Source organism: Pteropus vampyrus, unplaced genomic scaffold (assembly GCF_000151845.1).
Source record: "Pteropus vampyrus isolate Shadow unplaced genomic scaffold, Pvam_2.0 Scaffold6, whole genome shotgun sequence".
NCBI classification, from domain to species: domain Eukaryota; kingdom Metazoa; phylum Chordata; class Mammalia; order Chiroptera; family Pteropodidae; genus Pteropus; species Pteropus vampyrus.
Genome location: NW_011888787.1, coordinates 8,396,417 through 8,409,630, shown reverse-complemented (window position 1 = coordinate 8,409,630; position 13,214 = coordinate 8,396,417). Strand labels below are relative to the sequence as shown.

The 13,214-nt window shown below is 56.5% G+C and overlaps 1 protein-coding gene across 1 annotated transcript in view; it reads left to right on the top strand.

The window, feature by feature from the left end:
• Nucleotides 1–5,591: 5,591 nt before the first annotated feature.
• The window catches only part of AMPD2 (adenosine monophosphate deaminase 2), an 11,155-nt gene continuing 3,532 nt past the window's right edge, over nt 5,592–13,214 (top strand). The window contains exons 1-11 of the mRNA XM_011369107.2: nt 5,592–5,857; nt 9,839–9,969; nt 10,183–10,313; nt 11,075–11,143; nt 11,243–11,354; nt 11,594–11,780; nt 12,023–12,164; nt 12,253–12,342; nt 12,588–12,717; nt 12,878–13,072; nt 13,158–13,214. Coding sequence (XP_011367409.1) covers nt 5,767–5,857; nt 9,839–9,969; nt 10,183–10,313; nt 11,075–11,143; nt 11,243–11,354; nt 11,594–11,780; nt 12,023–12,164; nt 12,253–12,342; nt 12,588–12,717; nt 12,878–13,072; nt 13,158–13,214 — 1,335 coding nt within the window. The 5' untranslated portion in view covers nt 5,592–5,766. The remainder of the gene's footprint in view (nt 5,858–9,838; nt 9,970–10,182; nt 10,314–11,074; nt 11,144–11,242; nt 11,355–11,593; nt 11,781–12,022; nt 12,165–12,252; nt 12,343–12,587; nt 12,718–12,877; nt 13,073–13,157) is intronic.

The following is a 13,214-nucleotide window of genomic DNA, read 5'->3' as shown; positions in this document are numbered from 1 at the left end:
GGGGACCCTGAGCCACCACTGACCATCTTCCTTCTCCCACCACCTTTCAGCTGCATATCTGGGGATCCGACTGAGAAGCGCTGGGCCTGGAACCCAGACTCTCAGGGCTGATGGAGAAATAGGCAGCTGCCAAGGTGCCTTCCATGGCGATCATGTTTTCCCAATGAAAAATTGGCAAGTGCTTATTGACTTATGGGAAACCAGTAGAGTGTCTTTGAAATTGTGACTGTCTTGGAATCTTGACTATAAGGTTTCAGTAATGATGCCTGCCCTAGCCTACCCACGACTTTGGTAACTTAAACCTAGGCCAGAGCTGTGCTGAAGCCTGCACTGTTCACAGCATGGGGCTGCCAGAAACTGTGCTAGTCGATGTACGTGGCTCATATCAGTTAATTCTCACACTAACTTCAAGGTAAGTGCTCTTGTTCCCAATTTACAGAATGGATGACTGAGGCTTGAGGGTTAAGTGACTTATTCAAGGTCATATAGCTTAGTAAACAGACCAATCTGGTGATCTATCTTTCTACCACCCCCACATAAGCAGCCAGTGAAAGAACACTTAGGCAAAAAAGGCAAATGCATGGGCTTAAAAGCGAATGCATGAGCTTAATAACAGAAGCATTCATTTGGTTAAGGGAACCACTGACGTCTTTCACGCACAGGGGAAATGTTTGAGCTTGTTCCTTTTTCAGCTACCACCTCTGCAAACTTCTGTGCTGCTTCTGCTTGTTTCCTAGCTTTCTGGCTCCCCGTTCCCACAACTAAGCTGAGTAAGAGAACTCCTGGCCCTCACCTGGCCTCTGACTGCAGAGACCCACCTCTACTTCTTCATGCACCATCCTGACACCAGTGATGCCCTGCCTCCTGTCCTTAGCTCCTGTGCCTTTCTGACGGCATTTCTACTTCATGATTGTATTTGAGTTCAGCGGCCTGGTGGAATAGGTTAAGCATGTAGGTGCCATTCCCATTCTAGAGGTGAATGAACCAAAGTACAGAAAGGCAATTCTTAATAAACAAGTTAGCATCAGAATCACCTAGAGCTCAGGTGTCCTAGTCCACAGCCCTTATAATCAAATCCTTTTGAGTGAAAAAAGAATCACCATTTCCCAACGAATTTGGTCTTTTTTTCTGAGTTAAGGGGAGATCTCAGGATCTGTCTTACACTCAGTAGTAGGAACTTGTAGGTAAAGCCATGTCCCATTTGGATTGGGGAGGGGACATGAAGAATGAGTAATTGCCTTCAAAACTTTCCAGTCCAAAGGAAGAGGTGGGGTAAATTCACAGAGGAACACTTTAATTAAAGGAGCACTGTGCCGGTGCAAGAGAATTCAGAGCTGTTTAAAACCTAGCCTCCACCCCAGGAGGAAAGACGATGATTCACACATCTGTCAGACTGATAAATTCTATAGTAGAGGAAAGAAGGGAGCAATTGTAAAATGAACAGACTTTCAGCAGAGAAGCAGAACACAATAGAAGTAGAGGACAGGCATTTTGGGGAGAGGAAAGAGCATGAGAAAAGACATGGAGGCACAGGGTACCAAGTGTGCTCAGAGAAGACTGGGACGTTAGATGTGACTGGGCTGGAGTGACAGAGTGGAAGGGGCAAGAGGGGAGGGCTGGCAGATGAGGACAGGAAGGGAAATTAGGGCTAGCCAGTGAAGGGCGTTGAACGACAAAGGGTTAGAATAAAACGCATAGAAGACATAAACAAGTACAGATGGGTGCAGCTGTGTGGCACTGTAAACAATGCTGGGTGAGTGGGGGCTGGCCGCTGGGACAAGCTAATAAAAGAGCTGAATGGCTTGGTTCTAAAAGGATCTAGGCATAGGGTATGGTTTGGGAAATAGTCCTGGCCAAAGATCTGTTTTGAGGCTGCAGGAGTTCTCTCCCAAATCTAATATCTGCGGACAGTGGTCTGGCCCCAGTAGAAAGCTGACATCACAAGTGAGCTGCAGGCCAGAGCTTAGAGAAGCAGTTCTCCCCAGAAGGAGTGCATTGTCAGTGGAGGCCTGGGATTCTAGAGGGCCATTTAAGCAACCGTTTGGCAAATAGGCTAGGGGAGAAAGAAGCTATGTTTAGATCCTAGAGGCTCATAAACATTATTAAGGCCCCAATGTGAGAAGCCATAGGGAATGACTCACACCTTCATTTCCCAAACTCTTTTCTCTCTGTAGGCAATGGAACCTCCCTGAGATTCTTGCTGGTGTTGCGTAGGTGGGGAGATTGATGCTTAGGTGTAATCAGGGCAGACGTCCTGGCAGGGACAGTATACCAAATGGCCTGGAAGTGGGGGAGGGTTACAGGGTGTTGCACATGGGACTAGTGAACCGGTTTGCCTGGGTAGGGTGGAGAGCAGGGGTTGCCTCCTGTAGGCTGGTTAGGTAGGTAAATAGGTAAGTCTGGATTAAGGGGTAATCCTGAAGAGACCTGACCCGATGCAAGATACCACTGCTTAAAACTATGTCAAAATTTGTATTTCATCAGAATATAGTTGACATTTTACATTGTTACCAGGTGCTTGATTTTTAATTTTGAGATTTATTATTCATTGTTGGGATCCCAACAGCCTCAAAATTCCTAAGTGCCCCAAGACCAATTTAGCCTGGGGCTAAGACGCAGGAGAGTCTATTGGGGCTGGGATGTGGAGGCTATTACAGATTTTTACAGACTTTTGTCATTTTCCATTCCTTTGATTATAACGGTAATAAATGCATATTTTGTAGACAGTGTTTTAAATACAGATAAGTATGAAGAAGAAAATAAATATAACCTATAATTCTGCCTCTCACAGATAATCATTTGTAACATTTGTGGTGTGTTTATTTTCTATGCATATATGTCACATAATTAGGGCCATCCTGTAGGTACGTATTTTTGCATCTGTGTTTTCACCTAACCTTGCATTCTAAACATTTCCACCTCAGTAAGAAATTCTCCAAGAACAATTTTTGAGGGCTGTATTTCAGTGTATGTATATGACATAATTTAAACATTCCACTATTATTGGATCTTTAAATTGTCAACCTTTCCATGTGATAAACATAGCAGTGACGAACAACTTCATGCATGTTTTTCTGGCAGCTCTTTTTAGAAGAACAATTTCCTGGAAATAGAATTACTGGGTCAAATAATATGAACTTTCAAAAGATTCTTAATTATATATTACTAAATGGCTTTCAGAAAGATTACGTCAGTGTTTATACCCACGAGTAGTATGTGTGTGTGTCCCAGCTCACTGACTACACGTTTGCCTGCGTTACTTTTTTTCCCCTTGATGTTTGCTAATTTGATGGGTAAATATGGTATCTCCTTGTTTTCTTTTTATTTTATTGGTTCTTTGTAAGGTGAACTCCCCCCCACCCCACCCCACCCCCGCTCCGCCCCGCCCCCGCCGCCCTCTGTTTATGGAAGCCATGTTTTTTTGAGCTTGTCCAGTGCGAGGACAGTAGGCAGGGATCAAGGGAGGTGACACCAAAACGCAGGTAGAGAACAGGGTTCAGGGTCCAGCCTGGGAAGTAGTGAGGGAGGCAGAGTTTGGGAAGGAATTTGTCTGTGGGGGTGGTGAGAACTGGGAGAGGCCGGACAAACCGCATTAGTCCAACTGGGCGTGGGGGGCAAAGGGCTGCCACAAGGTGGAAAAATAGGAAAGGCTAATTGCTGCTAATACACTTAGTGGTCTGATTTTTGGCCACTTGGGAATGGGGGTGCTGGTTGGGTGGGGTGTCTGCAGTCCCCAAAACAACCCAACTCCACTTTGTAGGCTGCAAGGTGAATCAACCTGTAATGTTAATAGGGAACCAAGGCCAAGGCCATAGCACTACTACACAAATATTAACCGCGTAGTAACAGACTGAGCACTGTTCTAAGCACTTGTATTAGCTCATTTATCCTAACAACCATCACATAAAGCAGGGGTTCTTACACTCATTTTATAGACGAAAAAGAAGTTCAGCTAAGTTAAGTAACTTTCCCAAAGTCAGTCAGGAAGTAGGCGGAGTCTGGAATTGAACCCAGGCATTCTGGCTACGGAGCCTAAGGAGCCTAAGCGCTTAACCAACAAATATAGAAATAAATGTGGGAAGGGGAGCCAGAACACAGGGCACACCCTGCCTACCTCTGCCTGCCAGGAGAAAACAGACACCCAGAGTGAGAATGCTGGGCTAGAACTGCTAAAAGTGACTGGGCGCTGACTTTATGCCAGGCACCGCACAAAGGTGCTGAACATTTAATCCTCATAACAACGCCTTTGAGTGAGGTAGCGCGATTACCCCATCCCATTTACTGATGAGGAAGCTGACGCAGAGAACTTGCACTAGACCCCGCAGGGCCAACAGCGGTGTGGCTGCTGCCCACGTGGCGCCGGGAAGAGGAAAAAATGGCGGGGGCGGGGCCGGCCGGGTAGGGGCGTGGCCTCGTGGGGGCGGGGCCTGAACCCGCGGAATCCCAGGGCGGCGCTGGCCAGGTTTCGGAGGGGTCGCACCTGTTGCGTGACTACCCCACAGCCCAACTACGAGAAGCCGACCCCGAACACCCAGAGAGTGTGGAAAGAAGCGCAGGCGAGTTCCGGGTCCCGCTGTCTCGGGAGCACGTGGCCTGCCCGCCTCGAGTGCGGGGCTGGGGGTCTTCCCGGCCGGTGCTGCCGCCAAGGTCTGTGGGGGTCCACCTCCCACCAGCTGGCAGTTTTGAAAGCCTTCCTTACTTCTCCCATCTCGGTGCCAGGGCAGGGGCTCTTGGAGCGATTTGGCCGGGGTCTGGGCCCCAGCCCTCGTCCCCTCCCTCGCGACCAGAACTTCCCTGCTGTGCACATCCTGGCGGGCAGCCTCACCGGTCCCCTTCAGGGCTCGGGCAGCATGGCCTCAGGTGAGTGTGTGTGTGTGCCTGTGTTGCGGGGAGGGTCTCTGGGACAGAGGAGTGCAGGTTCTCTGGGTGACAAGAGGGTGGTGGTGGGGGGGGAGAGTGTCTCGGCACAACCAGCAGACCTAGGGAATGAGGCCAGCTTCTCTTGGGGAGGGCCTGGGAAAGCGGAGCCTGAGTGTGGAAAGACAGAAGGAAGAGTCAGAAGACGCTGGAGTCTCTTTCTCAGACCTCAGAGAAGCCCCAGCCTCCTGGCCTCCCTGCCATCCTATTAAGTAGCTTCTTCTGGACAGTGGAATTTTCCCAAGACAGGCTCCTCCCGTCCGGGCTGGGATTCTCCGTTTTACTCTATCCTACCAGAGCTGGGCTAGCCCTGGGGCCGGGGTGCAGATAGAGAAGAAAAAAGGGGATTCTGTCCCAGAGGGGCTGGGTGTTCACTGACTGCGTCTGCCATGAGCAGAATGTGTTTTGAGCCTGGGGGAGCTTGCTGTGGATTCCTGTTTATTTATTTTTTTCCCTCCCAGGCTGGCTGGACCAGCTAGCCTGGACTTTGAGTCTTTGACCCAGAGCCCTGGCAAGGGACGAGGGCTCCAAGTCTACAGAGAGGGTTAGCGGAGCGCTGGATGTTGGCCCTTCCGTATCTTGTTCTCACCTCCATCCCCCAGGCCCACGTCACTCCAGGGATGAGGGAGGGAGAGGAGGGGAGGGACAAGGGGCGGGGATGGAGGCCCCCTCTGGAGGTTGCCTAGACAACATCAGAAATCGTGGCCAAGGCCTCTTCCGCCGGCGGGGCCTCTGCTTCCTGCATCAGTCACTCCCGCTGGGGGCGGGGCGGAGGAAGGGGTTGGATGTGGCAAAGACAGGCCCAGCTGGTGCGGCTCAGACTCCCCCGCCATCTCCGCGGCCAGAGCCATGGCATCTTATGCATCCGGCCCGGGCAAACCCAAGGCCAAATATCCCTTTAAGAAGCGTGCCAGCCAGCAGCCCTCTTCTGCAGTACCAGGTGAGTGTGTGCATCCTGGCCCAGGCACTGGCTCTGCTCCCCCATTTTTCGCTCTGGTCACTGGTCCCCTGGGGGCGGGAGGAGCTTCTGCACCCTCTCTGCTGTTGTGCCCCTCGTCCTTGGTCCCAGGGACAGCTGGTTTGAGAGGTGGCGTGGGGAGAGAGTTGGGGTGGAGGGTGACAGGTTTCTATGTCGGGCATGCTGTCCTCTGTAACTGGGAGTGGGCGTGGGTGTGGGTGCTGCAAAAGCTGTGTTTGCACACGTGTCAGTGTGTGGATGTGCTAGGACTGTTTGCAAGTGGAGTGTGTGTGTGTGAATGGAGTGGGGGATGTGTGGGACTGACTGGTTTGCGGACTGGCCATACTGCTGGTGGCTGTGCCTTTGCCAGGCAAGCTCAGGCTGTTCTCCTGTGGCTAATTCCTCTTTCTAGGACCCTAGATATCTGACCCCCTCACTGGGGGTCTGATGTTAGGGCACACTCGTTGCTGACGGGCATCCCAGGGCTGGGGGGTCAACCATATTGATTGTTTGCTCTGTGCTCATTCCTAGTCTGTCTTGTGAGCTTCCTCAGGAGTATGAGATGTCCTTGGGCCATGCTCTGCGGTGCTCAGGCTGGGTCTGCTGCTTACCCCTGCACCTTTTGGTTTGGCTCCCACTGTGGTAGGCATCTCTGCACCATTTAGAGCTGGCATCCTGGTGCAATTGTGCCCAGTTCCTTAAAGGCTGGACTGCCTGGGTCTGTGCTTGCTGAGGGATTTCCACCTGTCATCTGCTGTCCCCAGGCCTTGTGTCTAAAGAAAGACCACCCCCACTTTGGTGACCAGGTCAAGCCAGTCTCTCTCCCAGCAGCTTTCTCTACCTATAGCCTGATCATTTACCTCCCGTGTTTTCTTACGCCTTTGAAGATGCTGTCCTGGTCTGTACTGTCCTCAGGGTCTGTGTTCTCTGTGCCCGGGTCTGTGCCATCCAGAGGGTGTGCTCCCTGGAGCTGGATCTATATATCTTTGGGTTGGTCATATGGTGGGAGCATCATACTTGTGGGTCGAAGCCTTGGGCACCTCTCTGCCTACTGAGGCAGTCCTGGCAGTGAGTGAGGGGAATCCTGGTTAAGAAAGTGGATGGCATGGCCAGAATCTTGGCATTGGTGGGAGTGGCTGGCTTTTGGTCGACTCCCCTGCCACTTCCCCGTGTGATTGTGTGTGTGTGTGTGTGTGTGTGTGTGTGTGTGGGTATGTGGGTATGTGTGTGGTGCTGCACAGGCCCTGAGAGGGGACCAGCAGGCAGCTGGGTCTTCTAGGCCTGGCCCCAGGGAGTGTGGCGATTACTGCCTGTCACCCCCAGTGAACCCCAACAGCCCTGTGCAGTGGCCTGGCAGGCTGGGAAGATGGCTTTGGCTGCTGGAACTTGTCCCGGTCACCCCAGCATTTCTGGGAGGCCGTGGGGCACCCTGCTAGGAGGGGCGGTTGAGATTAGGGCCTTTGAATCAGCTCTTGCTGGACCCCTTACAGATCACCCCATAGGCGGCCTCCTCTGGAGGGGGTCAGAAGTGGCGAGGAGGTGTAAGGTCAAAATTCTTGGGCAAGCAAGGACCTTAGGCTCCGTCTCATACCCTGGGGGGCAGAGCAGGTGCTCTCTCTCCCTCTTCCTGCTCTACTCTCTTCTAGGTAAGAGATAGTGTCGCCCCCGCCCCCCGACCCCCCATCTCCACCCCTGCCAAACTGTTCTCTTCGCTGCCCTTTACTGCTCAGTTGTCTTGGTCTGTGCTGGGCCCAAGAACCTCCCACCCTCCCCATGGGTAGGACTGCATGTGAGACATGTTTGGAGGGTCCCAGGAATTCATAATCGTAGATTATGGTGTTTTACAGAATACTCAGAGAGCTGTATCTCTGTGAGCCTTATGGCAGCTGTGGCTAAACAGGATAGGACCTGCTTATCACTCCATTATAGACAGGACTTGAAGCCTTTGAGAGGTAGAGACTTGCTAGTAAGTGGGAACAGAGTCAGACTCAAGTCCTCCAAATTCTAGTCACCCTTCTCCTAAACCTCTCCTCCTGGGCAGTTCGTCCCTGATGATAGGCTTGAAACAGGGCTTGGAGTCTAGGACGCCATGAACTTGCCCTTGGGCTTCAGAGAGTCTCAGTAACTAGTCCCTACCTGTACTGAGGCACTTCCCCAGCTTCTAGCCAGCTCCTCTCCCAGGCGGAGGCCCTGTCTCCCGAGGGACCCCATAGGCAGGGCCCCAGAGGACAATGGGAAGCAAAACAAGGCCACTGGACAGAGGAGGGTGCCGTGGGGCTGCTGGGTATGGAAATGAGGGCTGCTTGACCCCTTTCTTTGCCCCACCCCCATCCTTTGGCCCGCCAGGTCCTACCTACTCACTGTACCCCAGGGCAGTACATTTTAAGGAGGCTTGGCCCCTCCCTGCCAGCCTAGCCTGCTCCTTCCCCTTGGGGACCCTCCTTTGGGCTGGGCCCTGGCACTGTGGAGATTAAGGCCCTGGTCAGGCTGGGGTTCCTTTTATCTCGAACTCTGATGCTCTTTCCCTTGATTTCTGGGCTCCCCTGAGCTCCTTCAGCCCCCTGCTTGCCGTCATCTCAGGGTCTCCCCTGCATGCAGCTGCACTTGGTACAGCCCGTGCCGGCCCCTGAGCTGTCCTGGGGGACTGGCTGCAGCTCCACTCAGCAAACAGGCGGGCAAGGGGCACAGGGCTGTTGGCTGGCGCTCCCTGAACTTTGCAGGTACGACGCAGGCAGGCACGAGGACAGGTGGGTGGTAGGTCCTGGATCTGGGGCAGGCACCTACTCTTCCCTTTGTCCAGCCTTAGGACTAGACTCTGGGGCCTCGGAAAGTGGGCCTAGAGACTTTTAAGGTGCTCTACCTGGGCGGAGCCTCCACTATGTCCCTCAGTCACAGTGGAGAGGGGAAAAGAGGGAGCTGGACTGGAGGAGCCCCCTAGAGCTGGATGGGAGAGCCCGTTTGGGTGTGGGGAGCTTCCTGCTGGGGAGGGTGGGGCTGGTGGGCCCACAGAGGGTCCTTCAGGGTGGTCTGGGAGCTCAGGCAGCCCCTGCAGACTTGTAGCTTCAAGGCCTCTCGTCCAGCCTCATAGTGTTGCAGCCCAGGAGTTCTGCCCTCCATGGGGGGAGCCCCTGCTCTCCGACTCCCTTCCCCAGGCCCTCCCCGGGGCCTCCGGCCCAGATCCTGGGGCCTCTGAGTGGCGCACACTGTTCATGGCAGCTCCCTTTGGAGGGGCAGCCAGCAGTGGGAGGGGCAGGCTGGGGCCAGGCCACATCTTGGCAGCCCTGGGGTCCCGGGCGAGAGGGCAGGCCTCCGGGGAGGTGGTAGAGTTCCTGCTGCCAACCAGGTCCTCCACGTCCTCTCCTCTTCCCTCGAGGGCTGGTCCCCAGATCAGAGCTGAGTGGCAGCTGTGGCTCCCCCTGCTCTGTAGGTCTAAGGCATCGGGCTAGGGCCCTGGCCTGAGAGGATCTGCTGGCCCAGAGGCAGGTCCCATCCTGGACTGACCGCCCTGGAAGCTGTGGGCTGGGGATCGCTGGTGTGGCCACCAGGTCCTTACTGAGTGCTTGGAGCACACGTGCGTGTGTGCATGCGTGTGTGTGTGTGTACACACACGTGTGCCTGCCTGTAGGAGGTTCTCACATGGAGGTTCTGATGGCCTGAGGGAGCGGCTCCTAGTGCAGTATTCCGATTCTGATTCCTGGAGTGGATGAATCCACTTGTTCTAGGGGCAGACTCAGGACCCCCACCCCCGAGCCTGGGATGTCTGAGGGGTCCCAGTGCCAGACGAGGGCGAGGTCCTTTGGGAGCCACACATGGGCTCACTCCTCGGTCTCTGAGAAGGGACTGCCTCCCTTCCAAGTCCTGGCCTCTCTTTGGGGCTGGCCTGGGGTGCGCAGGGGCCCAGGACTTCCAGTGCACCCAGGTCCTGCACTCCACCCCTTGACCCTGGCATCACTGTCTCCACAGAGGCGCGGGGTGGGCTGGGGGCCCCTCCGCTGCAGTCTGCCCGGTCCCTGCCAGGCCCCGCCCCCTGCCTCAAGCACTTCCCGCTCGACCTGCGCACGTCTATGGATGGCAAATGCAAGGAGATCGCCGAGGTATCGCCTGGCACCTCACCCTGTGTCCCTCCGCACTGTCCCCGTGCTCCGTCTCTGCTCCCCGTCCCCTGACGTCACGCTTGGCTGTGCCCTGATCCCTAGCCTCTCCCAGGTGCCCCCAGCTCCTGCTGCCATCACGTCCTCCTCAGACTCTGCAAGGGAGGGCCTGGGGGCTGAGGGCCAGGCCAGCTGACCCTTCCTTCCCTCCACCAGGAGTTGTTCAGCCGCTCCCTGGCTGAGAGCGAGCTCCGCAGTGCCCCGTACGAGTTCCCCGAAGAGAGCCCCATTGAGCAGCTGGAGGAGAGGAGGCAGCGCCTGGAGCGGCAGATCAGCCAGGATGTCAAGTGAGCCCCTGGCCCCAGAGCCTGGCAGGCAGGCAGCCAGCTGTGGGGTGGGGGGCACAGCCAGGCATCCTTGGGTGTGGGAGTCTAGCTAGGTAGCCTCTGGGTAGGGGAGCACAGCCAGACAACCTGGGATGGGGAGCACAGTCAGGCAGCTGCAGTTTGCTGGGGACAGCCAGGCAGCCTCGGGGCAGGAGGTATATAGCCATATAGCCTGGGGTGGGAAGGCACACCTAGCAGCCACAGGGTGGGAGTGGGGGTACAGCCAGGCAGCTGCGTGTGGTATGGGGGGCACAGCTAGGCAGTATCGGGGTGGGGGACACAGCCAGGCAGCTGTGGGGTGGGGTGGGACACAGACTAGGGGGTTGTGGTGGGGGAGGGGCATAGGGTAGTCTGCCCAGCATCCCTCTGTCTCCACTGGACACTTAGAGCCCCATCTCTGTCCTTTTCCCATCCCATCCCTCCTTTGGGGCCCACTGGAGAGACAGCACAGAGCAGTGGTTGGAAGCGCAGGCTGTGGAGCAGGCTGCTGGGTTTTGGTGCCGTCTTCCGCCCGCCAGTGTGGCCTGGAACATGCTGCTTAACTTCTGGGTGTGCTTTCTCCTCTCCACCGTGGGGCAAGAGCAGCACCCGCAGTGCGGAGTTCCACAGTCCCGTGCGGACCACGTGTGACAACACATGCACAGCACCGAGTATGGGGCAGGGACCTGGGAGCAAGGGCTGTCCCTCGTTATCTGCCTGACCTCTGGTCCCTTCACCTCTAGGCTGGAGCCGGACATCCTGCTTCGGGCCAAGCAAGATTTCCTGAAGACGGACAGTGACTCGGACCTCCAGTGAGGCGGGCAGAGGGGTGCGGGGACATGGGGGAGGTGAGGCTGGGGCCTGTCCCACTGCTGGCCCCAACCCCCTTCCTTGTACCCGCCTCTCCATAGGCTCTACAAGGAGCAGGGTGAGGGGCAGGGTGACCGGGGCCTGAGGGAGCGTGACATGGTGCTGGAGCGGGAATTTCAGCGGGTCACCATCTCTGGGGAGGAGAAGTGTGGGGTGAGTGTGGGCAGGGCCGTGGGCCCCGGTGGGCTTCCCCAACATGGGGAGCTGGGGGTGGGACTAGAGAGGGTGTTTCTCTTTCCAGAGCTGGAGGGACGGAGGATCTGTGGGAGCTAGTTGGTGTGCTGGGAAGTGAGAGGTGTGAGTGTTTCTGGGGTCAAGGCCTCAGGGAAGAGGTGACAGGAAGCTCTGCCTGGGTCAGACTGAGGAGAGTGATCACGTGTCCTTGTCTCCAGGTGCCGTTCACAGACCTGCTGGATGCCGCCAAGAGTGTGGTGCGGGCCCTCTTCATCCGGGAGAAGTACATGGCCCTGTCATTGCAAGGCTTCTGCACCACGACCCGCCGCCACCTGCAGCAGCTGGCCGAGAAGCCTCTGGAGACGCGCACCTATGAGCAGGGCCCCGACACCCCTGTGTCCGCAGGTGGGTCCCCATCCCGGCCCTGGGGTCCCAGGCTCCCCGAGCTCGGGGCCCAGGACCCTCGCCCTGCCTGCGTCTTCCCACACCCAGCCTCGTTCCAGCCTCCCAGTGTGGGGTAGAGACGGGGACAGGATCTGTCCTGCTGAGGCCTTGGCTTCTCTGCCCTTCTGCTGGGCCTCTGGGCTGGGTGGTGGGTGGTGGCCCAGAAGAGCATTGGCCCTGACCCCACCCTCCCCACCCTGCAGACGCCCCGGTGCACCCTCCGGCGCTGGAGCAGCACCCGTACGAGCACTGTGAGCCTAGCACCATGCCTGGGGACCTGGGCTTGGGTCTGCGCATGGTGCGGGGCGTGGTTCACGTCTATACCCGCAGGGACCCTGATGAGCAGTAAGAAGGGATGGGGTGTGCTGGGGGGAAGTCTGGGGGCCCACGGGGCCCACTTGCTCTCGTCATCTAAGCTTCCCCCACCTGCCAGTTGCTCAGAGGTGGAGCTGCCGTACCCTGACCTGCAGGAGTTTGTGGCTGATGTCAATGTGCTGATGGCCCTGATTATCAACGGCCCCATGTGAGTCCCCACCAGTCACAGACACTCAGCTCCCCTCCCAGCTCGGACTCGCCAGCCCCGGACCTGCCCCAGACACCTGTCACCAGTGTCTCCCCACTTCAAAGTCACTGATTCCTAGACTTTCCCGCGGTTTGCCGCCCTGTTGACAGCCTCAGTCCTGTACCTTCCTGCCGCCTCCTCTGCTCCCCGGCTCCCCAGTTTCCCCCTGCAGGCCCTGAGCCCCTGCCTTTTTCTCCTCCTGCCAGAAAGTCGTTCTGCTACCGCCGGCTGCAGTACCTGAGCTCCAAGTTCCAGATGCACGTGCTGCTCAACGAGATGAAAGAGCTGGCCGCCCAGAAGAAGGTGCCACACCGAGATTTCTACAACATCCGCAAGGTGGGTCCTCACCCGAGGCCGGCCCTGCACCTCTGGCCAGCCTGCCCCAGGGGGTCTGGGCCCCCACCAGCACCCAGCTTAGAGAGGCCTCTCCCAGCCCACCGCCCAGGAGCTCGACCCTCCCAGCCTGGTGGACTCAGCAGCCCCCGTTTCACCCCAGGTGGACACACACATCCATGCCTCTTCCTGCATGAACCAGAAGCACCTGCTGCGCTTCATCAAGCGGGCGATGAAGCGGCACCTGGAGGAGATTGTGCACGTGGAGCAGGGCCGTGAGCAGACGCTGCGGGAGGTCTTCGAGAGCATGAACCTCACCGCCTACGACCTGAGTGTGGACACACTCGACGTGCACGCGGTTTGTCCCAGCAGTGGGGGCCGAGGGGCTGGGTCAGGGTACAGGCCGAGGGTCGGGGTGACCTGGGCCTACCTGTCTAACCCAGGACAGGAACACCTTCCATCGCTTCGATAAATTCAACGCCAAATACAACCCTATTGGG